The sequence below is a fragment of the Crinia signifera genome, chromosome 2, assembly GCF_055691185.1.
Source record: "Crinia signifera chromosome 2, ASM5569118v1, whole genome shotgun sequence".
Lineage (NCBI taxonomy): Eukaryota > Metazoa > Chordata > Amphibia > Anura > Myobatrachidae > Crinia > Crinia signifera.
The window spans coordinates 285,903,034-285,930,360 of record NC_139218.1 but is presented as its reverse complement, the minus strand read 5'-3'; the positions used below and the strand labels follow the sequence as shown (position 1 = coordinate 285,930,360).

The 27,327-nt window shown below is 44.0% G+C and overlaps 1 protein-coding gene across 1 annotated transcript in view; it reads right to left on the bottom strand.

The window, feature by feature from the left end:
• ABCC4 (ATP binding cassette subfamily C member 4 (PEL blood group)) overlaps positions 1-18,668 on the bottom strand; it is a 256,979-nt gene extending 238,311 nt beyond the window's left edge. The window contains exon 1 of the mRNA XM_083168791.1: positions 18,451-18,668. Within this exon, the coding sequence (XP_083024917.1) occupies positions 18,451-18,524 (74 nt within the window). The 5' untranslated portion in view covers positions 18,525-18,668. The remainder of the gene's footprint in view (positions 1-18,450) is intronic.
• Between the last annotated feature and the right edge of the window lie 8,659 nt (positions 18,669-27,327).

Sequence of the window (27,327 nt, the reverse complement as noted above, 5' to 3'; positions counted from 1 at the left end):
TCAATCTTGGTCTTCTCGGTCAAATGCCAAACGTCATGCACAGTGTTGGGCCCTCATACCACCGTCATAGAGTCTGTTTCTGACCATTTGAGTAGACACATGCACATTTGTGGCCTGCTGGAGGTCATTTTGCAGGGCTCTGGCAGTGCTCCTCCTGTTCCACCTTGCACAAAGGCGGAGGTAGCGGTCCTGCTGCTGGGCTGTTGCCCTCCTACAGCCTCCTCCACATCTCCTGATGTACTGGCCTCTCTCCTGGTAGCACCCCCAGGCTCTGGACACTATGCTGACAGACAGTGTTCCCGCTAGGTTGTTTTAGCAGGGCGCTGCCCCTGCCTGATTTTTAAAGGGCAAAATGCACCCTAACCCTCCAGCAGTGCCCCGCTAAAAGCTTGGAAACACTGGCCGCACGGCGCACGCTGATTGGCTGAATCTCAGCCAATCAGCGTGCGGCCAGTGTTTCCAAAACAGAAGCGCTTCCGCATAGCCCGGCGGATAGCGCTCGTTATTTCTTATTGACTGCAGGGACCCCCCGCTGCCACCGCCGCCAGCTTTATATACGCACAGCGCCGCAGGACAGGTACCCGGGCGGCAAGGGGGGCGAAATACCGCCCTCCAGTGGCCGGCGCCCTAGGCAAATGCCTAGATTTGCCTAGTGGTGGCGCCGGCCCTGTATATAATCCTTATATATATTTTTACAAAAGTTATTTTGTGAATTATAAATATGGATGCGAGGTGCGAGCCCTTGATAATATGAATGGCTTTAGAATAATATTGCGCGGAATGCCTAGGATTCCAATTACTGTATAAGTTGAAAAGCACGGCCATCTTGTGAGTGGCAATGTGCCTATAATACTGACCAATTATGAACCTAGCTATAGGTCAGGTTACTATGGATATGCTCCATGCAGCACACCATTGACACATACAAAACATGTATTAATTAGACTAATGAAGTGCTTGGTATATATTGCAGCATGGGAGACAATGTCAGTGTAGCCTGGTCTCTGGAACAGAAAGGTTGTCAACAGCTGTATTGTCTTGAAAAAGGCCATACGTGGCCGAAACGTCGACCCCAGAATTGTTTCTGTGACTGAACAGATGGAAATGGTGATGTAATAAATTCTTACATTTGCTGAAATTTGGCGAGTGCCCTTAATTGGCCATACGAATTGTTATGAGTGGAACAGTCTCCTGTTACCTTAGAGGAAGCACCCCTTGGCTGACAGCTTGGTGGTTATGAGTGCGGAACTAAAAAAAACATACATACATACATACATACATACATACACAAACCTGACTTATAGGTAAAAATGTTGATTGTCAAAGAGGTCAACAAGATTTTAAAGGCCGTGTTTTTTTTTTTACTTTTGTGTGTGTTACGCTTGTTTTTGTTTGTGGAAATCAGAGTATAAGTATGTGTGTGTGTGTGTGTGTGTGTGTGTGTGTGTGTGTGTGTGTGTGTGTGTGTGTGTGTGTGTGTGTGTGTAAATCTAGCAGGCCTGAGTAGACCTCCTGGAATGAAGAGAGAGGTTTCCCTGACCGGGAATTGAACCCGGGTCACGGCTTAGAGGTGCCGGATCATACCCACTAGACCACCAGGGACATCGGTGTTGGTGATAGGATGATAAATGCAGCAGAGAAGTATGTAATATCATGTAGACCTGGTTGACACTGGATGGTAAATACAGATATAAATGACACACATCTTACTTGGGTGCTGTAGTCCGAGTGGCAGAACTTGGCAAGGTATTAACCAGGTTTGAACTAGGTTTTCATTATACTGTAGGATCTGGGAGCACTCTGCTGAGTGGAACCTTATACAGACTGAATACTGGAATGGATGGTAGCTTGTGGGTAAGAAGAACGAAACTGCATGCATGGCTAGACCGCATGCTATACATCATATACGGCCATTTTTCATAGATCGATCGCATGCGATCCCATTACTGCAATGATACAATGTATTCAATCTGCGGATACAATGAGCGCGGAGACCGCTAATCGGATCAGAATCGTAAGTGAATGACATACGATTTGACACTTTTCACATGATTTAGGTGTCAAAATCCTGTAGAAAAGGGCCAAATCGTACTAGTATGTGGCCACCTTTATCATCATTATGTATTTTTGCACAAGTCCTCCAGTCCCATCAACAGATAGAGCTCCTGAAAGGAATATTTGATGCTGCTACTATACACTTAGCCTCACATGCTTGTACCTATTCTGCTTCTTCAGGTGCATTGCAATGTCAACAATATACAGAAGTCTATAGAGGCAGCATGGATTGTGCTGCTATAGCACTTCCTGCTCTGCCTTATTACCGAGGCCAAGCAGAAAGCAACATTAATGAGATGTATTACAAATTGGCAAAAGATACATGTGCGCAATAGAATGAGGTCCCCATGTAGGGATGACGTTATTGCATTAATGGTTCATCTTGAAGCAAATCTAAATTTATAGAAGTCTTACGGATTTCGGATTAGAACAATGGGGTGAAAAATTAGCAAACAATAATCCATTTTATTTTAATAAAATTCTATCAGAAAAAAAATAAAACTTACAGTAACTACTTATTCCCATCTGGATCTGCGCCAGTCTTCTTAAGACAACAATGTTTGTTTTAACAATGCTACAGCCATCTATCAGCTAAACCAGCAGATTGACCCCTACTGTCCTTTTCCTGCCCTTCATTCTTCACCCTTCCTTGCTGTGCTTTAATCTACTAATGATTCTCTTCAATACTCAAAACCTTTGAAAATCTCTTTTAAAGACATCTTCTCTGAATCCTTTCACGGTCTGGAGCCTTTATGCTTCATACAAAACATTGCCACTGCTAGCACCATAGTAGTCCACTCTAGAAACTGGAATACCATCTGATTGTTATGCCTGGTACACACCAGAACGATGATTATTAGTAGATCGTTAGCAGATTGTGCGATGGTCGCATGATCGGTTGGAGCACACGATCTGCATCCAATCCGATCCCAATCCAATCTGAGTCTGTATCTAGTTGAATGGATCTTTTACAGATCCTACCTGCAGCAGGTAGGATCTGTAAAAATGACCAAACGACAGCGGGGACGCGCATCGGAATCGGCTCTAAACATGCCCAATCTACATCCAATTGGTTGGAAATTGGATCCAGATTGATGGGATTGAGCCCTAATCGTTCTGGGGTGTACCCTACATTACTTTAATTCCTTTAGAATGTACGCTCTCATGGGCCCTCTTCCCTCATGTGATTTTCCTTGTTTTACTTAGCTACCACGCCAATACTTACTTTGGTGTCCTGCTGATGAAGCTATGGTTATGTACCCGTACTTGTCATCTATTGTATTCAACTGCAAGTCACTGTTTTGATTATTTGTTTATGTGCTGCTGGCCCGCTACCTGATATTTATTATTGTTGTTGTTAAAGGTGCTCTATAAGAGCAATTACTCACCTGTGAAAGGTGCCCCATATGAACAATAGCGTACTGGCATCTATAGACTCACAATAGCGTACTGGCATCTATAGACTAATGGGCTGAGGCTGACTAATCTTCCAAACAACCCATTAATTGTTGGGGCCAACTTACTATTGATCAACTACTTAACCAATCATTCAGGATGGAGCCAATTCAAATTCTGCTTATCACATTTTCTTTTACTTATTTTTACCTATTCACTGTTGTCTTCTGTACTAATCCAGGCCTTTTAGTTTTACCTAGGTTACCCGTCGGTTCCAACTTCAAAACTCCATATTTACTGACAGTTCATTTTAAAAACTTGATATCAATGTTAGTTGCTTTTTAAAGTCTAAGGTCTACTGAATCTACTGAAACCTGCGATTATTTAAAAACAAAAAAAAGTTAAATTCATCTTAAAAATTGACTACCAATTCTTTCTGTATTTCTGTTGGGACAAAACATACATGTAAGAAGATGCTCTGGTTCCTCTAATATTAGATTGTGATGGTCTTAACATAGGCATGCCACACATCCTTTAAGACTTAACGGTGTGCAACTGCATATGAAAAGGTACACTACAGTGGTTGCCTGTTAATATTACAATATAAAATTAGAGGATGGAATGGAGCCACGATCAGGCAAAAATGCCTTGAATAGGGGATTAGATCTTGATGGCAGCCACAGATTCTGATCATACCAGCTAACAGCTGGTATCAGGAGAAGGAACGCTAGCATTGGGGCTAATAGGATAGCCCTGGCCAAAGCTATTAGCTGGAGGTGAAACACCGCTGCTAGCAGGATATTTCCCCTAAGCAGAATAAAATTTTTCACAAAATGCGTTGGGTTTCAATAAATAACTTTTTTATCCTGAAAAAAAAAAATATATATATATATATATATATATATATATATAGATAGATAGATAGATAGATAGATAGATAGAAAAAAAAAATAGACTGTTTGCGCTGCACTTTACAGGGCCTGACCGCGCCGCTGCCCACACTCCGCTGCAGCTGGGATAACAAAAGAGGTTTCCGAATCGACTTCTGGAATTTTATTATCCCAGCAGCAGCAGCGGAGTGCGGGCAATCAACAAAGCACCTCAATCTCTACCTACATTCTGCAATCTCACATACAGATCTGAAACAAACCTGGGTTAAGTAGAACAGCCACTGCATTACTGTAAAATTGTGCTGTTGAGGCTTAACACTAAACACAGTATCCAGATACTGTAATATATGCACATCAAAAGGTGCATATATTATATAGTCATATATCCTGCAGTATGCAGCGTACTAATATGTTATTACCATATAAATATAAAACAGGAGTTCTATTGTGTGTCTTTGTTCATTCTCAGTGTCCCATACTGCTTGATGTGGGAATCAAAATATTAACTGAAAGCAGCCAAACATGCCAGTTTTCAATAAAGCCGGACATGGTTCTTTCATAAAGGGAAAACGGCGCCAGCTCTGAATTTAGCAAAAATAATGGGAAAAACTGGTGCCCATCAACTAAATTGGAATTATATTGCTTGGAGAATCTGCAGTATAGCCAGGTGATCCGATAAAGCAGTTAGTCCACATGGGGAATATATAGCTAGGTTTGTACCTTCATGGAGATTCTCTTTTGGTGGGGGCTTCTATAATCTTTGCTTGCAGAAGGAAAAGGAAGAAAAATAAATTCAGCTCTGGAGAGGCACAATCGCATCTTTTGGCAGCCACAGGTAGGCATTTCTGGGGGATGCAGTCAAAATCTCGACATGGTCAAAATCCCAACATATAGAATGTGCAGGTGAAACAGTCAACATGACTTTCGTCGTGAGGTCGACATGGGTTTTTTCCAAGTTTTTTGACACATGTGCCGACAGGCGGTATTTCATGCCCTATCATCCACTAGGGTGTGGTGGGAGAATAAAATAGTGCAGAGTGCTGCGAGGCACCATGCCCGAAGCATAGCGAGTGAAGCGAGTGGCTGCGGTTCACTTCCAACTGTGTCCATGTCGACATTCGGGACAAAAAAACGATTGTCGACCCAAAGTCATGTTGACTGTTTCACCTGCACATTCTATATGTTGATATTTTAAATGTCGGGATTTTGACCCATTCGGGATTTCGACCCTGTCGGGATTTCATACCGAATCCATTTCTGGTATGTCTCACGAGAAGTTTCCTTTTGAGAGCTCAGCTTGAGGCCCCCATAAACTATGCGAATTGGGCACAATTTCATCCGATTCCGATGGATCAAGTGGTAAAATTGGCCCAAATTGCATGTGTATGACATCCAGTGCTATCCGATGCACGGTGCGGTGCGCATTTGATCAAAGTTGGAGGTTGGACGGGTTTCAGCCATCAGTGGTACATTATGGGTGCTTTTTAGCACCCATGATGTATCGCATCTGATGCGGGGGGGGGGGGGGGGGGCTCCGTAGCTGGGTGGGATGCAGAGAGGCAGGCTGGGGGAGCCGGGTGAATTTCAACAACAACAAATATAAAAAAAATCAGTGACTGCCCATTCATTTGTATCGTTTTTTATTTTTTTGCAGCCCGACTCCCCCTGCCCGGCTCTCTGCAAACACCCCCCTGCCCCCTCCGCCTGTAGCTCCCCGGGAGTTGTATGCAATTTATCACATGCAAAACTTGGCACATCAGGTGCCTAATAGTATTTGAGCGCTTCCGGGGAGCTAGGGGGAAGTCAGGTCTGACTTGTATGGGGGCCTTTAGACACAGGCTTGCTGTCTACAACTGCTCTGTGTATCGCACTCTGGTGTGCAGGTCTGGTGAAGGAGGGCCCTGCTTATTTAGCCAGTGGCAGGCCGCACAATTTCGGAAGACAGCCCTCATGCAATCAACGTTTCATTGAACTGACCCATCCCCATAAACCCCGGGAAGCTGTATGCTGAAGCAGTTTATCCCACGTGCCTCAATTTCTGTGAAAAGAGACACAGATTCCTTTTGCTGGCTGAAAGGGTTAACCCCATTTGGCACACATATTTGACTTTTTAGAACAATTTAGTCTAGCAGGTTCCAGCGCTAAAACAAAATAATTCTGTGCATATAGCTTATAGGTTTATTACTTATGTAAGAAAACTCACAGATAATGATCTCTAGCTAGTGATAATTATCAGTGATAGACTGCTTTGATGCATGTAAAAAAAAAAAAAAAAAAAGTGTTCTATAGGCTTTCCCTTGCTTTGCATGAAGAATGTATCACCAGCAGAATTATTAAACAGTGAGAAGCCTTGTATAACCAGTACTGCTACCAGCAATGCCTGGATCAATACAAACAAGACTACATTCGGCAATACCACACTATTAACCTGCATCTCTTAAATAAGGACAACATATAAAAAAAAAAAAATCCGTGAAAAAAAGGGAAGCTTCTACCATGAAAACCCAAACGCATGCAGACCTCACATCAATCTGTAAATATTTAGCCATCCACACTGAATACTGTACACACATTTTCCAGGTTATTTTGGCAGTTTTCCACAAATCTGTCTACAGGTTACGTAGAAACAGAGTAACAACCTTCTGATTAAGTAAATTGGTCACCTTTTTTCCCCAACCAATACTTTGATTACATACTGTAGGAGCAGATAACACTGGAGAGAATAGATTGTAGTTACAGTGTTGTACAGACCATAATGTGTACTTTATTGAAAGGATATGTGCAAAAAATGTAATTTATGATCAGTCAGTGTCTTTCCTTTATATCCCATTTCATAAAGCTTCAAGGTTATATCTAAGTCATTACATAATACAGGATCTACTCATTGCCTAATACTGCTGTCTATAGGAACCTACAATAAACATTTACAACTCAAAATGGGTATGGATCATGTGGTCGACCTAAAGATAGTCGACAGTCATTAGGTCAACACAAGCATTAGGTCTAGGTTGACAGTCAAGATGTCAACATGGGTTTTTTTAGGTATTTTTTTTTACCCGGATGTCGACATGGGCACAGGATTAAGTGCACCACTGCGGTCGCCATGCTTCGGGCACGGTGCCGCGCTATGCCCGGCACACTATTTTATTCTCCCACCACGCCCTAGTGGATGGTAGGGCATGAAATACTGCCTGTCGGCACATGTCGGCTCATAAAAAAGGGAAAAACCCCATGTCAACCTTTTGACGGTCGACCTAGACCATGTCGACCTAATGATTGTGTCGACCTTGCAGTATGTTGACCAACCGTATCCCCTCAAAATATAAAGATAACAGAACGCATGTGCTTAACTCCTTGATAATTACAGTTTCTAACAAACCTTCAGACATCCTATACAGATGCTGAATAACACCCTGCCCAATTTTTAAAGGGCAAAATGGGCCCTGCCCCTCTAGCTGCTGCCTATCCCCACTGGTTCGCATGGGGAAGACCAGCGCCGCCGCAGATGCCCGATGCTTTCCCGCCAGTGACTTCGGTGGGGCCAGGCCAGCCCCCTTTTGTGATGTCGGCGGCTGGGTCTGCCCCTTTTAATGATGTCAACCGGGCCCATCCCCTTTTGTGACTTGAACGGCCTGGGTCCACCCCCTTTTGTAGTGGTGACGGTCCAAGTCCGCCCATAACGATGACGTCGGCAGGCTCTGTCCGCCCCCCCTTATGCTGACCTCATGAAGCACCGCACTGCCCTGCCCAGTTCCTAGAAGGAACACTAGATTAGCAAAACCTATGAAGGTGTCCAGTGTCTGTCACCAAGACATTAGCAGCAGAACTTTTCCATTTCCTAAAATAATATTGTCACATCACAATGCCTTTGCGGTCTTGCTTTCTTCCCATAGTGCAGTGCTTTCCTGGGGTACACTGCAGACTGGTTGGGGGGGTACTTGAAAATAAGATTGGTAATGACAAAAGAAGAGGATGAAGTCTCCCAATGGTCAAAGACGTCACCCATTGCGTCATCACACTGCGTCACTTCCTGTTCCGTCTACAGTGTTATCAACACCTCCTCATGCTTTTGCCCGACAAGCAATCCACTGGGAGCTACCCACGCTGCCCTCAGATATCAGCAATTATCTTCCCCATGTTGCCACAGGTGGAGGAAGTGGCATAAGTCCTACAGACTTTAGCGGGAATCCTGGAGACAGTACACAGCCAACGGCCAGACACAGAGGGACCCGATTCCTGACCACACACTACTCTGCTAAACCTTAATATAAGAACACGCATAAGGACACGCATACCGCTCATTTCCACTCTACTTGTAAGTACTGTGGATATTTCAAATTGAGAAGAGGGGGTTCTCATAAATTAAAAGCCTAATCAAGGGGTAGGGGAGAGAAAAAAGTTTGTGAACCAATGCCATAGTGCATTCTATTGCCATCTGTTCTCCAAATAAATGATTCAGAGGCACACAGCTGTCCACATGATGTAAAACAGGGGTCTTTAACCCGTGGCCCGCTGAGTTGTTTTGAGTGGCCCACCACCTGTCAATGCTTGTAAAAAAACAAAAACCTTCCGCGCTAGTCCCCTTTGCATGAGGGATGTGCAGTGGCTGGGGCGGGCGGGACTGTGCACATTGTGTATTTCCTGACGCCACGCACCTGTTCCACCCGGGCCATTTCAGTGAAGACAGCCGCGAGTGACAGCTGCTGCCGCCGCCAGCCCTCTGACGGAGCAGTGCAGTGGCTGGGGCGGGGCAGTGCAGTGGCTGGGGCACGCACCTGTTCCACCCGGGCCATTTCAGTGAAGACAGCCGCGAGTGACAGCTGCTGCCGCCGCCAGCCCTCTGACGGTTGTGCAGTGGCTGGGGCGGGTGGGACTGTGCACATTGTGTATTTCCTGACGCCACGCACCTGTTCCACCCGGGCCATTTCAGTGAAGACAGCCGCGAGTGACAGCTGCTGCCGCCGCCAGCCCTCTGACGGAGCTGCTGTGTTTCCTAAGACCTCTGCTAGGGACATTGCAGAAGATTCTGGCTAAATGCAGTGTTCTCTATGGGGGAGGGGGCAGGCTGCAATGTGGTGCTGACTATGGGGGGGGGGGGGGCTGGCTGACTGTGCTGACTATGGGGGGCTGCCTGTGCAGTGCTGACTATGGGGGGGGGGGGCTGGCAGTGCAATGTAGTCCTGTCTATAGGGAGGTGGCAGCCTGGCTATGCAGTGCTGACTATGGTGGGGCTGGCAGTGCAATGTGGTGGTGACTATGGGAGGGATGGCAGGCTGTGCCATGCAGTGATGACTATGGAGGGCAATATTGGTGGCATTTTGTGGGGGACACTACTGGTGGCATTTTATGAGGGACACTACTGTAATGGGCCGTCATGTTTATATGTTGCTGTGCAGCCTTCAGCCAACTTAAGTGTGGAAGGACAACAACCATTCCTGCGGTAACTAATGTCTGGTCATGCAGGTTGCAAAAGTGAGGTGTAAGGTAATAATTTTCTTGCTAGTTCACACTCTTATAATTAGACCACACCCCTTTTTGCACGCAATTTCTTAATATCAAATTATGTATGGGGGGGGGGGGCTGCATTTTTATTCTGTTCACAGTGGGACCCTAATTGTATAGAAATAGCCCTGGTGCTGACTTTTTATTGGGGGCAGGGTTTATGTGTATGGGCAGCTGCGCCAACTATCTATGCGGGGGCTGTGATGTCTATCTATGAAGAGCAGTGCTAAATACCACAGTAGAGCTTAGTGGCCCTCGGGCTTCGTTGAATTATTAATGTGGCCCACACTGATGTTAAAGGATGAAGACCCCTGATGTAAAAGATGTGAATCAACTGACCGAGCCATCTTTTATTTGGTCTAGTTTTGACATTCACATGCAATTGTAGGCACTTTCTGCACTTTCTGCGGCGAACAAGGGTAAGCATGACTGGTATGCTACTATGCAACCCCATCACAACAAAATGCGAAGCACTGTGTGATCTGTTTCTATTATATCTAGCATTATCTATTTCAGCTATTATTGCTACAGTAGCTTTTCTGTGGGATAGGACAAGCAGAAAAGTCTTTCCACCCCACACCCATGACAACGGTATACCTATGAGTGCAAACACAACTGTTCTGTGATGTACAATTGGATAGGTATCTCATTTCTCCCAAACCATGCCAAGTGACTACCAAATAACATCAGACTTCAGCTACATAGCTATGATTTTGGGAACTCCTAGCTGTGCTAGAAATATACATTTTTACTCAGAAACAGATAAAACAAGGTAAGGATTTGCTCTCTTATGACATAATCCCCTACTTATTGATATTATGTATATTTAAGATAACTCTTCATTTGGGTATTATGCTTCTCATATTTGTGTTCTTCTATATAGTTTAAGTATTAAAACATTGAAAGTAATCCTGCAGTACAGTGTTTTCTACAACTGTGTTATTACATAATGGGCAGTATTCAATGAGGCCAATTTGCCATGTTTCATGGCGAATTTCTGCTATTTTCGCTTTGGAAGGTGATTTTTTGTGTCAGAAAGTGAATCACCCTATTCAACGTGCACTTTTTACCGTCCGCGAACAGTGAATGATAGTCTCCGAATTCGCTGTGGTTTTTCAATGGGTTTTCCAATGTGATTCGCCGTGAGTGTATTCAATGAGAAGATGGTAAATTGGTTTCTAAGTGATTTTCGCCGTGTGTCACCGTGTAGCAATCGCCATCTTTTCATGGTGAAGTGGAATGTGAACTTTTAAAATAAAGGTTGTTTTTTTTTTGTTTGTTTTTTAATCTGGTGAAAAAAAAAAAGGAATTTTATTATCTGAAGGGGCATGCTATTTTTATTCATGTGCTGTAAGCACATGAATATACAGTATATTTAATACTTTTTTTTTTTTTTTTTTTTTTACACATAACAGCCAGAAGGGGGCCAGGAGCCATTCATTACATATTCATATATTCACTGCTCCCGATCATTACATATGCTAGCGGCTCCCTACCTGGTCCCCTGCTGGCTTGTGCTGCCTGGGTCTCGGGGAGCCCTCTTCCCCCCCACATACGTTCTGGGGCAGGCAGGGAGACCATCTCCCTACCTGCCGCCGTCCGCCGCGGGGGGTAAGATACGCCGTCAGGGGCAGCGAGCCCCTGCGGCATTGAATACTGGGACAGGGAGGGCTGGCAGCGAAGGCTCCAGCCCTCCGGAACACGGCGACAGTGCAGCGAATCCTAAACAGGATTTAGTCATTGAATACTGCCCAATGTATATGGACTTCACAAGGATCATAATATAGATTACAAAAATATATCATAAAGAGATAAGTGCTCTTTAGTGTAATAATTTAAATTGTTACTCATAATTTTGTTAAAACTGTAGATACAAATAGTTATGTCCATTTTAAGGCTGTTTAAATGCTCCATGCACAATTTCGTTAACAATATCGCTGGAGCTCATGGCAAACCATATAGTGCTTACAAAATAAACTATATTGCTGAACACGCAGTCGTCGATAATATAGGAAAAGATTTTACAGCATTTTTAGATGAAGGGGGGGTTGTTAATGATCCACACATTGTTAAAAATAGAGAGTGCATACAGACTCAATGATATGCACGTTAATATAATTAAAGATATTGTGATTGTGCACATTGTTCAAAAATATCTTATGGTGTGTACGCACCTTAGATATGCAAATAAATTAAAAACTAATATTTAACATTCCCAGTTTTGTAGAATCCGTATAAATTTTAGCTCTAATGTGGAATTTGATGACCGACTTCAGATTTATTCTGGAAGATTCCGAGAGAAAAGAGGCTATACTAAAGAATTAATCCTAGAGGTAGAACAAAAGCAGGGAATACAGACCACAAACACCTTCTTGTATATACAGTAAATATAACAACGCCAACAAGGATACTAGTAATGTTGTTTGCATTAAATTGGATAATAAAAATCATTACACATTAGGAATGTTTTAAATAAGCATTGGAATATTTTACAAGCGGACCCAATATTTTGAACTAATGTACCTAAAAAACCACAAATGGTTTTAAGGATTATTATTTGGCACAGAGCCTATAAAAACCCATTAGTAATACAAAAACACCATGGTTACAGTGTAGTAAAAGTATTTTCAAACGCAGTGAATGTAATGCTTAGTAGGTTATGCTTATGTAGGTTTAGAACTGTTGGAGATCATACATTTAGGCCAGTATTCAAGGCTTTTGATTCAATGCTTTTTTCGTCGAATCGGGCTGTTTTGACTCTGCGGTGAATCTTTTCACTGAAAATGTGATTCACCCTATTCAATGTTCACTGTTCGCCAAAAGCGAACAGTGAATGCCGGCCAGTTCTCCGTTTCATGCTCGCTGCAATTCGCTGGTGTATTTCAATGGCATTTTGACTTTGATTCGCCGAGAGTGTATTCAGTGCTAGAATGGAGAACTGCTTTCACCATGATTTTTGCAGAGATTCACCATCTTTTTAAGGTGAACTGAAATGTGTTCTTTCAAAATAAAGTTAGTGGGGGTATGAAAAGGTCGGAGGACTCGTACCGCCACCACTCGCGGGCTCGTAGCGCTCGCCTCGCTTTGGGTTGGCGTTGACAATGGGGGTGCATTTAACATTGTAAGCACCCATCAGGGTGCTTGTACAACTAAAAATCGCATCGCCTCGCATGCCATTTGCTGGCATGCAATGCTATGCAATGCTATGCAATGCGATATTTCATTTTACAAGCACTCCTGTTAATTTAGCATGAATATCACATCGCAAGCATCGCATACCATACCACTAAGTATGATATGCTATGGGCGCCGTGCTAGGAAACAAGTACCAACATTTTTTTACATGACATCAGCAGGGGGCGTGGAGCCACTCATTAGATATTCACTGCACTTGGTCCCGCTCATTACATATGACCAGCGCATATGAGTGCTGGATCAAAATTGTTGATAGAGAGATATATATATATATATATATATATATATATATATATATACACACATACATACACACACACAAGTACTTACCCCCCACGACAGGAAGGACACGAACCGGCACACGGTGTAGGTGAATAAAAAAAAGTTGGTTTATTAAAGCAGCAGCATCATCTGTACAGTGACAGCTGTTTTCCCGTCAGCTGTTTCAACTGCCTTTGCAGTTTTCATCATCCCTGATGAAAACTGCAAAGGCAGTTGAAACAGCTGTCGGGAAAACAGCTGTCACTGTACAGATGATGCTGCTGCATTAATAAACCAACTTTTTTTCTTCACCTACACCGTGTGCCGGTTCGTCTCCTTCCTGTCGTGGGGGGTAAGTGCTTGAATAATGTCAATTTATGTGCCTGGCACCGGAACTGTTCATATTTAACGGAATGCTGTCGCTGAGACCTCTTGTGCATATATATATATATATATATATCCCTTAAAAGTTAGAGAACGTTACTTCTACATGGAGCTATTATAGTATACAAAACTGAAAATACTAATCTATCAATGAAATGCAGCTCATGTGTTCAGTGGTTCCAAGGAGATCTGCTCATTGGGCCTGAATCATAAGGTACTGCACAGCCGTATGGCTGAAGGAAAACAAACACTTCCTGCTGGCATCAAATATCTGAGAGTTGTAGATGCAGCATTGGATCCCCATCACTACCACTGGCCCCAAGCATACCAATCAAAATAGGTGACTGATCTCCCCTATTCTCTCTAAATGAAATACAAACTTGCATTGTATTTGAAAAATAAACAGTGATTGTGTACCAAAACACTAAAAGAGGATATTTCAGGTTTGAAATGAATACATTAATTAAAATTATACTACTTTCTAACAAACAAAAGTTTATAAACAGATCCACCCACTTATCCCCTTACCGGGGGACTGTGACAATGCTTGGAGACCGTGTGATATCACATTGGGAATCAAAATGTGAAGAGGAAAGCACCAGAGTGTAAAGCTGGGTACACACCTAGAGATTTACAAAGCTTAAGGCCCCCCATACACTTTACATATTCTCCTACAGGAGAAGTCGCACCTAATTTCCCTTGAGCTGCCCATGACCCTCCCAGGTGGCAGGATCACATGATCTTTGCTCCCTGTCGCCAGGAGGGGGTCCGACCCAGAGATCTTACAGGCAGCACATATGATCTTTGGGTCTGATCCGATGCGCACAGCACCGTGCAAAGGATCAGAATCTGGTGACATTGGGCCCAAATCTCATAGTGTATGGGAGCTTTGAGAGCTTCATATTAAAATCATTCAGTTCACAATACAAAATGTGCATACCCAGCAGTATCACAGCAAGCAGGAACCACCATCAGCAAGTGTACACACTTGTCGATGCCAGCAGTGATGGTGCAGGGGCCATGTGGCATTGTCCTTCTGTGCAATGTCGTCCGTAATCTTGACTATACAGATGATGGAGAATGTTGCAGATGACCGGGAGCAAGCATCGTCACCTACATAGTGCTTATACACTACATGATATGGAGATTTGGTCGTTCTAAACCATCCGAATCAGCAAAATCATTAATATTATCATCTAGTCTAGTGGGTACCCCACTTTAGCGGTAAATTTACTGAAAAGCACCATCAGTGGTTTTCACCTACACACTTTTTGCTTCAAACAATATTGTCCCTTTGACATAATTAATAATGATGCTCATTTAAAAAAATATATAATAATGAAAACAGATTAATGCCAACCTTGATTAGCCAAGATTACTAATGTTGTTAGCATCCTAATTCAAAACAGAATGACTGTCTTCATTATGAGCAAGGGGGGCTAGTTGCTATTGTAATCAACTTGCCGTCTCACAGCCTGATCTTGCCCCAGACTCATGGATTTTTTCAAACTCCGCTCCATAGGACTGCAAACAAAATCAGCGAGTCCAGCGGCAACACAAGTGACCCCTAAGGGCAGGATCCATTAGCCACGGTAATATATAGTGGCTAGCCCTGACCACCGCAACATATAAGGGCATTGTTACACTTGCCGCAGGCAATCCCCCCAATGAGTGTTCTTCAAAGCTGCAATCACTGGGAACCCATGTGTTTTGGTGTGTTATAGAGTAATTTCATACACAGAAAAAAACAGGAAATAATTGAACAGCCCAAAAAAACATTTGGCAGCCGCACACACCATTTTAAACCTCGCTGTAAAAACCCAGCGAGGTGGAAATTGCGGGTGCAGAGGGGTCTGTTGAATACTGACCCGCGAGCTGTGACGCAAGCAATCAGCACTGCTCGCTAAAGAGCATTGAATACACCCCTATGTCTACAGTGGATTTGGCCGTAGGCCAAAAATCATATATTGAAAAACAGACATAAGCCAGAATCGCACTGTATGTACACACTAAGGGCCTTATTCTAGTTCACTCTGACAAAATTCTTCTTAGCTGGAAAAAAACATGTGCACTGCAGGTGGGGCAGATTTAAAATGTGCAGAGAGAACTAGATTTGGGTGAGTTATTTTGTTTCTGTGCAGGGAAAATACTGACTGCTTTATTTCAACACTGCAATATAGATCTCACTTTGAAGAAAAACCCCACCCAAATCTAATTCTCTCTGTAAATGTTACATCTGCCCCACCTGCAGTGAACATGGTTTTGTCCATCTAAAAAGGTTTTTGTCAGAAAGAGTGAACTAGAATAAGGCCCTAAGTTTATTGTAATTCTTGATATTCTACCAATACCGTAGCATTTTGGATATCATAATGTCATTTTTTTTTTTTTTTTTAACATCTTCACACTTTACCATCCACATGTACTCCGATTGTGAATGGTAAAAGCGTGCAGAGTACAGCTGCAGTGGAGCAAGGCATCCTGAATGGCAAGCTACAAGGTGCTGCGGTGCACTAATTTGGGGTCACTTTAATGGAATCTACAGATTGACAAATTGAAAATTAAAAAAAAAAAAAAAACCAGGAAGAACTCATGTTGACATTTTCATGAGTTAAACATTTTCATGGTAACCTTTTTTATGTCGACATTTTGTCTATTTTAACCTTGCTCATTTGCAGGATTATTCTGATTTAATCAGTGCCCCACGCATTTGCACAGGGGACCGATAGTTAGCGTCTGTGCAGTTATGCACACGTGCAGACGCTTGGTGCGAGCCGGCGCAGTAAACTGCATGTTCGCTGTCCCGCACGCACCTAGCAGTGTGGGAGAGGGGCAGTGGCAGGGGTCACAGCCCATGGGAATGCCAATCAACCAAAATAAAGTCCTCAGTCTCTACCTAGACACTGTTGACTAAAATATATTATATTTGAATAAAACCACACTGAGCACCTCAAGCCTCTCCGGTAAGATGCCAACAGTAAAATCAATGTATTTTGACAGCTTAAATAGGGGCCCATTTATCCTATAAAATCTGCTGCTGTTTTCGGGTATTAGCAGCAATTATTAAAGTATACCCTGAATGTATGTAGGAGGGACTGCAGCAGGAGTCTCCAATCCCTGCTGAGATCCCTCCTGCTCTACCGATTGCCGCATTCCCCATAGGTTTCTATGGGGGATGCAATGCTTCCCGATGTATTAACATCGGGCAGTAACACAGTGGCTACCTGGGCTAGCCCATTGTAATCAGATGGGTTGGCAGGGGATCAGCACTGACCGCACATGCGCAGACTCCACAGCACTCGAAGAAGCAGAGTGCAGGGACGGGCACCTTTTTTGAGCCCTGTCCCTGCATCTGCAGGATGATTATTCATCCAAAGGGATTGCATATTGCAATGAGATCCTGTGTGGTAAATGCCACCCAGATAGCATTGCAAATGCAATCCAATAATAAATGTGCCCCTTAATATCACAATGACAATTAGGCAGGAGCACCTCTACTGCTGCATTCAGCGCTGCAAATTTAGAAGTACAGTTTATGTAAAGCTGGATACACCTAAAGGATGGTGCAACTCAGCAATGCAATGATACATCACACCACCGTACACATTATACAGTGCATCATACCATGCCAAGATTACATGCCTTATGTAACAATGCTACATTATCTTTGGAATTGTCCCAATGGATGCACAGAACATCCAATGAGGGGATACAGTCAAAAAATACCTCCCAACATGGCCCATTCCAGGAGGGACAAAATGCTCTGCTCCTGGACAGCCGCACCAGTTGCAGAGGTGGGACAGCACCACTGTCGCAAATTCAAATAGGGGAGCTACACCTGCCAGTGAGTCCAGACTGTGCTGTTTAGGGTGGCAGTTTGTGGGGCTCCCCTATCTGAATTTTGGACTGGGCTGCAGCCCTGCAACTGCCACTGGCATGGATGTCCAGAAACGGAGCATCTTGTCCCTCCTGGAATGGGTCATGTTGGGAGATATGGTCAAAAGGTTGACCACTGAATGTCAACAGATGAAAAAAGTCGACATGACATAAGGTAAACACAATCATTAGGTCAACAGTCAAAAGGTCGACATGGGTTTTTCACTTTTTTTAAGACATGTGCCGACAGGCGGTATTTTACTCCCTACCATACATTAGTGTGTGGAGGGGGGATATAATAGTGTGCACTTTTTCGGTATCCGGGACAAAATAAAAAAATGACAACCTAATATCTACCTTTTGACTGTCGACCTTCACAATGTCGAACTAATGTTTGTGTCAACCTAATGACCCTGTCAACCTTAAGCCATGTTGACCTAATGCATATTGACCTTAGTTTGGCCAACCCATTTAGATGTTCCAAGCCTTAAAAACTGATAAAATGTAGTGATACACCACCAATCTGCTCTTAACTGTCATTTTTCAAACACAGGCTGTGACATGACAGTTATGAACTGATTGGCTGACACGTTATCACTTTCCATTTTATCACTTTTGAAGCTTAGTACATCTGGCCCAATATGTCTACATTTCGTAAATATAACAAATAAAATAACACAACATGACACACTGTGATGTGCAGGCTGGCACTGGATGACTCCGGGGCTTCCCCTGTCACCTGTGGAAAGTGTTACAGAGGGCACATGTAACACGAGGAACCCCCTGCCCCTAGCAGCGCTCACACTTAGGTTACATCACGCCTAACACCTGTATGGGGCTGGGTACAGGTGCTGGAACACAGACAGAGCAGGAACCCAGGGCGCTCGCTCCTTACCAGTAGAAGAGTTTAGAGCAGAAGTTGGCAGTCTGCAGGGGGTTGACTTTCCTCTCCTTTTGCCTGGGCTCCATGCTCCCCACCCTGTGGCGCACAGCCCTGGCTGCTCCTCCGCCACACCAGCTGCCCGCCGGGCAGGAGCGCGGGTCACAGGGCACCGCGCGAGGCACACACTACAGTCTCTCTCCTTGCCGCTGTCACTGATCCCCCGAATGCGCTGACAGCGTGTGCATACACTGCTCTGCCTAGCCCCGCCCCTCCGCCGTAACCGTCAACGCTGATAGGACAGTGGGATGTGATCGACAGGCGGCGCGGTGGAATCTTCCACACATAAGGGGGGGAAGCGTCACACAACCCTGGGATTGGGAGTGGTTGAATCCTCGCCCAATATAACAGCTTGTGTGTCACATACTCGTCTCGTACGTAGTAGTACCACTGACTGTGGCAGTGGCACCGTGTGTACTGTCTGCTATTAATATGCTGGTACAGGCCAGACAGGCACCCATGAAGTGTAAGAGCAAAGAACTGGCACAGAGCTGTAATTGCTGACAGCATTGTTCTCCACCTCATGGCTCTGCAAAAGGCATTACGCAAGTGCTGTGTATTTTCTGCTTGCTGTGGGGTTTTTTATTCGTTTTTTTGGTACTTGTTTAGTTTCACGTTGGCAGCATGGCCGCGCATCTGATTCCCCTTGTGGGGCTCGCTGCGCACGCCCACACTACGGGCTCAGTGGCTCGCTACACTCGCCACACTATCTAAAATCAACTCCATGCCAACGTGGATAGTGGGGGTATGAACTATCCACGTTGGCATGGAGTTTATTAAGTTTATTTTAGAAAGTTTGACGAGCGCCGAACCCGGAAGTAGCGTGCGGCCATGCTGCCGCCGTGAAACTAAACAAGTACCCTTTTTTTATCACTTCTTCATACCTCCCAACTTTTATGGTGCCCATATATTAGGGTGACTTCTCTGAGGGAAGAAGTCCCCCGTGATCCCCCCTTGAGCAGCCTGGAAACCTCACAGATGGCAGGACCACAGTCATTTGGCATACAATGTCATATGCAATCCCAGCCAAACCGGGTGCCGGACAGTTTCCCGACAGTCAAAATCCCGACACTCTGGGTCATGACGGCCACCGGCTATTCTCCCTAGTTGGGGGGCCGTTTCCCCCTTGCTAGGTTTTTGGAGCGAGGGAGAAATGGTGTATGCGGCTGCTAAAACAGCGAGGCTCGTGGCTAAATGCAGCTGGCTCCCTGATTAGCAGCGAGCCTTGCTGTTTGAGGGAATCCTCGCTGTCCTACGACAGTGAGGATTTCCCCGGTGCGTTGAATAGGGTGAGCGACCGGCGCAGGGGTTAAATGGCGAGGATCACTTGTTTTCGGCGATCCCTTCCGTTTAACTCCCTCGCCAACTGCATTGATTATGCCCCAATGCGTGAAGCTCTGTAAGCTGCTGGAGCCTTTCAAGGAGCCTTGAAAAAGCATTTTGTGAAACAGGTGTCGGTGGTTAGACTGCTGAAATGTCTCTTTAGATGAAATACAATTGTCTGCAATATAATTAAAATGTAGTTCAGATTAGAACTGACAAAGTTTTTAGAGAGTGAATTTGAAACTTAGGGCCTTATTCTAGTTCACTCTTAGAGGGAAATTCCTTCTCAAATGGACAAAACTATGTGCACTGCAGGTGGGGCAGATGTAACATGTGCAGAGAGAGTTAGATTGGGGTGAGTTATTTTGTTTCTGTGCAGGGAAAATACTGACTGCTTTTTTTCTACACTGCAATATAGATCTCACTTTGCAGAAAAACCCCACCCAAATCTAATTCTATCTGCACATGTTATAGCTGCCCCACCTGCAGTGCACATGGTTTTGTCCATTTGAGAATTAATTTGCCTCTAAGAGTGAACTAGAATAAGGCCCTTAGACTGCAACTGCAGTGAGTGTTTTGGAATAGAGAGGGAGAGAGATATATATCAGACTCCAATATTGTCACTAGGAATTAGTGTGGAGAAAGTATAAAGTGATATAAAACTCCCTTTCTGATAAGACAATATTAGCACTCATACGATAAAAAAAGTGATTTGCATAACAAGCACTACACTGCAATACTGTTTAATAACTCTCTTACTATTATTTAATATTTGGGGAATAAATTATTGATGGTACAATATCACTTGAACTTCTAGTATATAAGGATTCATCAGATCCAGACTAAATACAGTGATCATTTGAAATACTTCATGAAATGAATACATTGTAACAATCTTTAGAATTATATGTAACAATTGAGTATCTGGGCAGAATGCCAATAACACAGAGTATGTAATAACAGTGCACAGAAAGAGAACAGTGGAGAGCTGTTAAAGCATAACAAATCTCCCAAATCAAATCAAGCACTGAAGGTTTTTGCATAGATCCCAGGTATTATTATTCCCCCTGTTTTCTGGGAACGCCTAACCAAACTACAATAAAGAGAGATTTTGCAGCCAATTCGTCTACATTTTTAATACTGTCTACACAATTTCAGATCTTTTGGAGCACTATGTTAAATGTTTATATGTCATAATTGTCAATCTTAAGGTGCCCATACACGGTGCGACAGGGCAGTGCGATAAGATGCGCGCTCCCGTGCACATCCCATTGCACATCACATAGGGCCTTATTCTGGTTCACTCCTGGCAAATTCCTTCTTAGATGGACAAAACCATGTACACTGCGGGGGGGGGGGGGGGGGGGGGGGGAATGTAAAATGTGCAGAGAGAATTGGATTTGGGTGAGTTATTTTGTTTACTGTACTGCACAATATAAGAACCTGTTAATAAATTAATAAATACTTATAGGGTAATGTTAAAATACCTAACAATTCCTACAGGTTTTCTGACTTCTGTGTATTGTAACCCCTCTTGGTGGGGGGTGGGGGGTAATTAGCCATAGTAGTTTATCACAGGCTAATTGATCAGCAGGTAAAATATTATCCTACAGAAAGTAGTATGTCTATCATAATGACAAGAAACAGACTGAACCAGGGGCGGATCCAGGATAAAATAACAGGGGGGGCACCATGATAAAGGAAGGTTTAGGTGGGGGAGGGGCGGTGTTAGAGGTGCCAGTGTACATGCTAAGAGAGCGGCAGAGAGAAAGTTGGAATGGGATTAAAAATAGGCCCTGGCATTTAAAGTACGCAGGCCCACCATGGTGACAAAATTGAAGGATGTAGTTGTGCATGCGCCGAAGGCGCGCTCCGTAAAAGGGTGTGTGGCCACTGAACAGGGTGCGTGTCCTTGAGTGTAGTGTACAACAGCATATACAACTTCTACACATTATGCATCAAAATACTAGACTCCATTATACTTGCCCCTTACACATGATGCCAAATGTACTGAGCCAAAATTCACATAATGCCACATGGATTGAGACAAAATTTACATAATAACACACGGATTGAGCCAAAATTCACATAATGCCACACGTATTGAGCCAAAATTCACATAATGCCACACGGATTGAGCCAAAATTCACATAATGCCACATGGATTGAGCCAAAATTCACATAATGCCACACGGATTGAGCCAAAATTCACATAATGCCACACAGATTAAGCCAAAATTCACAATACGCTTCATAAACAGGGACATTGTCCACCAAAGGCGCGCATTAAACATTTACACCATAATGTCCATTATACGTTAAGTTACACGCCATTATGTCCATTAAGTATTATGCCAAACACCATAATGCCTATTAAAAATTATGCTACATAAGTGTTGCTTATCTACATGCTCATTGCCAAGGGTTCCATGCTCATTGCCAGAGGTTCCATGCTCGTTGCCATGTGGGCTTACATGCTCATTGCCATGGGGGAATACATGCTCGGGGTAAATGGGGGACAGCCGGGCAGAAGAGATAGCCACTGACAGTGGAAGAGCCTGGCTGTATTCAGAGCACTGCAGGTCCCGGCTATTTGAAATAATATGTCTTTCACATCAGAAAATGCATTCCCAGGTTGGCCCCTTTTACACCAGCCTAGTCCCTGCATTTTCTGGTGTGAGGGGGAAAGAAAACCACCCCTCCCCCCTTTAACCAGTTTTCTCATTTAACCGGCTATATCTTTGGAACCAACTGACCCATTTACATAACACAAGTATCATATTGAAGAACTTTTGAGTGGGCTTAGAATGATTTTGGCCCAGTGAAACTGGAACATTTGGTTCCAGAGTAATCTGCCCTCAAAGAACATGAACAGCCATGAAATTACATTTCAAAAATAAAAAAATCGGTTTACACACAATATCTTTGGAACCGATTGACCGATATGGACCAGCCTGGTATCATATCATATTGAAGGCCCAGCGATTTGGAATTGAATGAGATCAACCATAAGCTTCTGTGATGCTAGGGTGGGAACTGGCAGCCGTCGAAACCAGGTGGGGGTCGGAATTTACGGGTCCCATATTAACCTATGGGGAAAAACGTTACAGCTTTGCCAGGCGATATCTCCGGTTCCCGGGGGGCTAGAGACATGGGGCTGGGCTCGTTGAAAAGCCCTGGTCCTCAGATACTAAATAATATGACAGGGGGGGCACGTGCCCAGGTGCCCTCCCCTGAATCCACCACTGGACTGAACCAATGTACACCTTAAAAGATGTAGTCAGTGGCAACCTAAAGGGGCTGCAGACTTCTACCGGCAGCGGGTGACACTAGGGGCTGACTACTACTCAGTGACATCACCGAGCTCCTGTTGCTGTGTAGAATCCAGCACTGCAGACTTCTGGAGCAGCTCGCAACTCTCAGACCATCCGAGTGCCAGAAACTGCTGTGAGGCTGCATACAGTAGTCCCTGTACAACAAAGCCACACCCTTTTAAATGTCCACACCAATAACCCGCGAACCCACATCCTATAATATCAATACACAAATACAATGTGGTGAGTTAGCGCTATACTGAGGGTTTTCAATTTAGTTATAGATAGATCTCACACAAGCTGATCTCCTGGTTTAAAAGTTCCCAAATGCGGCTTTTTTTCTCCTTTCTCTTTCTTCCAGATATTTCCCGTGGATATGTAAAAAAGATGGAAAGTACATATAGTGAAGTATGTCCAGATGATGTAAATAAATGGAGATGGGAAACTTTAACGTTCTTTCTTATGACCCGTGTGGAGAAATGTTCTTTATGGGGTCACCACATGTGCTGTTTTCAAAAGGTGCTTACAATAAAGCTTACATAAAGGAGTAAAGACCCCCACGCATAAAGGTTTCTTTTTACTTTATGGGGTCACCATATGTGCTGATTTCAAATAGTGCTTACAATAAAGCTTACATAAAGGAGTTAAGACCCCCACGCATAAAGGTTTCTTTGTACTTTATGAAAAACTGTTATCAAGTCAATGGTATGGATAAACGATGCTCACTTGTATGCTTACGTTTATAAACGTCGATCCACTCACATCAAGGTTTCTTTTGTAAAAAAGTTTCTCGATAATGTTGATTAAAATCCCAAAAAAATTATATCCTATAATGTCACACTCCTTCCCACAAAGCCCCATCACTTTTTATAGCTGCTGCCACACCGGGTGTCCAATAAGTAAGTGACTCCCCTGGGTGTAGGAACTTTACAGAAATTGCCAGAAAGTTAGTGTCAGGTAGTTAGTTAGTTAGTTAGTTAGTGTAGTTAGACACTTGGAAACTAAAAAAATCCCTTACAGGAAGAGGTCGGGCAGACCCAAAGAAACATCAAAATCAGGAGGCACATTTCTGACTGTCAAAATCTGGAACGGGACAACAGCTCCTTAAGTGTCTGTAAGCAGGGGCTGTTGTCCCGTTGTCCCTAAAATGACAGGGGGGGCACCATGATAATAGAGGGTTTAGGTGGGGGAGGGGCGGTGTTAGTAATGCCAGTGTACATGCTAAGAGAGCGGCAGAGAGAGGGTGGGAATGGGATTAAAAATAGGCCCTGGCATTTAAAGTACGCAGGCTCACCATGGCGACAAAAGTGAAGGATGCAGTTGTGCGCGCCCGAAGGTGCGCTCCGGAAAAGGGGGTGTGGCCACTCAACAAGGGGCATGTCCTTGAGTGTAGTGTACAAAACCATATACAACTTCTACACATTATGCAACAAAATACTAGACCCCATTATACTTGGCCCTTACACATGATGCCAAATGGAATGAGCCAAAATTCACATAATGCTACATGGATTTTGTCAAAATTCACATAATGCCACATGGATTGAGCCAAAATTCACATAATGCCAAATGGATTGATCCAAAATTCACATAATGCCACACGGATTGTGTCAAAATTCACATAATGCCACACGGATTGAGCCAAATTCACATAATGCCACACGGATTGAGACAAATTCATATAATGCCACATGGATTGAGCCAAAATTCACATAATGCCACACAGATTGAGCCAAAATTCACATAATGCCACACAGATTGAGACAAAATTCACATAATGCCACACGGTTTGGGCTAAAATTCACATAATGCCACACAGATTGGGCTAAAATTCACATAATGCCACATGGATTGAGCCAAAATTCAGATAATGCCACATGGATTGAGCCAGAATTCACATAATGCCACATGGATTGTGCCAAAATTCACAATACGCTTCATAAACAGGGACATTGTCCACCAAAGGTGCGCATTAAACATTTACACCGTAATGTCCATTACACGTTAAGTAACACGCCATTATGTCCATTGTGTATTATGGCAAACACCATAATGCCTATTAAAAATTATGCTACATAAGTGCTGCTTATCTACATGCTCATTGCCAAGGGTTCCATGCTCATTGCCAGAGGTTCCATGCTCGTTGCCATGTGGGATTACATGCTCATAACCAAGGGGGAATACATGCTCGCGGTAAATGGGGGACAGCCGCTGCCAGGCAGAAGTGATAGCCACTGACAGTGGCAGAGCCTGGCTGTATTCAGAGCACTGCAGGTCCAGGCTATTTGAAATAATACCCCTTTCACACCAGAAAATGCATTCCCAGGTTCGCCCCTTATACACCAACCTAGTCCCTGCATTTTCTGGTGTGAGGGGGAGAGAAGACCACCCCTCCCCCTCTTTAACCAGTTATCTCATTTAACCGGCTATATCTTCGGAACCAACTGACCCATTTACATGAGACAAGTATCATATCGAAGAACTTTTGAGTGGACTTTGAATGATTTTGGTCCAGTGAAACTGGAATGTTTGGTTCCAGAGTAATCTGCCCTCAAAGAACATGAACAGCCATGAAATTACATTTCAAAAATAAAAAAATTGGTTTACACGCAATATCTGTGGAACCGATTGCCCTATATGGACCAGCCTGATATCATATTGAAGGCCCAGCGATTTGGAATTGAATGAGATCAACTACAAGCTTCTGTGATGCCAGGTAGGGAACTGGTAGCCGTCAGAACCGGGTGGGGGTCGGAATTGCCGGGTCCCATATTATCCTATGGGGAAAAAACGTTACAGCTTTGCCAGGCGATATCTCCGGTTCCCGGGGGGCTAGAGACACGGGGCTGGGCTCGTTGGAAAGCCCTGGTCCTCAGCTACAAAATGAAATGACAGGGGGGGCACGTGCCCAGGTGCCCCCCCCTGAATCTGCCACTGTCTGTAAGTAAGCTCCATTGCTTAGATCAGTAGGTTCCAAACCTTTTTTGAAACACAGCACCCTAAAACAGTGGTCAGGGAACAGGGGTAAATTACCCCAAATGGGATAAAAATGAAATTCCTGGGGGTAATGGACGGTTGTCCTAACAAGACACAGCGGGTCATGCACAGGGCTGTAACTATGGGGAGCTGCCGGAAGCTGATGGATGCCAGACCCAGATGCCTCCTCCAGTTCCTCCAGTTACTTGCTTTTAAAACCCAGGGACTCCTTTTTATTGTTAGGGTGTCTGGTACACACTCCAGCCAGATTGATGTGCGCGCCCTTTAATTATGTTCCGGCAAAGTTGGGGGAATCTGTGTGGCCACCTCTGTAGTTATGCGACTGCGGAGGAGCGGCACAACGACGCCATATCACTTTCTGATGGGCGCCGGGGAAGACTTATTCTAGTCGGAGGACACGGACTGTGGACATTGCCTGACCCGCCTCATGGTGAGTAATGTACGCTGCAGTGCTGCTCGGCCGCCACCCCAGGTGATGGGCCGACACATTTGACCAGGTGGGAGAGATACACTGGTTATGCACACTACGGCTAGGGAGGAGGCAGAGAGGTATGTTGCATTTTTAATTCAAATAATAATATATGATTTCCTTCCTTTCATATCAAGAAAGTAACGTTGACATATTGAAATATATTTTGGATTAAAAGTAAAAAATTTCCCTGCCCCCTGCCCTAACGTATCAGAAATGTTTTAATGGCACCCCTAAGGCAAAAGTATCTTATTGGCAGATGTAGAAAAAACAAGTAAATTGTGTGTCTATGGCTTCCTTAGGGTCAGTTACGTGGTGAGAGGCAGGATTTGCTTCTGTTTGTCCACAAATTTTATGATGAGAAGGCACAAGCAGTGTTTTTGCCTACTACATTAGCCACAAATAATTTGAATTGTTCCGGGATCACCGACCCTGGGCATCCCTATGTGCCATGACGTACAGTTTGGGAACAGCTGGCTTGATGGCAAAATAAGGAAAAGGCCTGGGCCAGGTAGAAGACTGAAGACTGAAAGAAGGTTTTAAGGTCAGATTAATGAAAATGTACAACCTGTTCAACACGCAGGAATATTGTATGCTGTTGAGTAGGTGAAAGGATGGTTCATCAGTGTGTTCACTAACTGTAAGGCATGGAGGCATCACTGAGCTGGTGTAATAATTCAAGATTGCTTTACTTTTTTTCCCCCCAATTTTTTCTAGGCTTAATTTCAG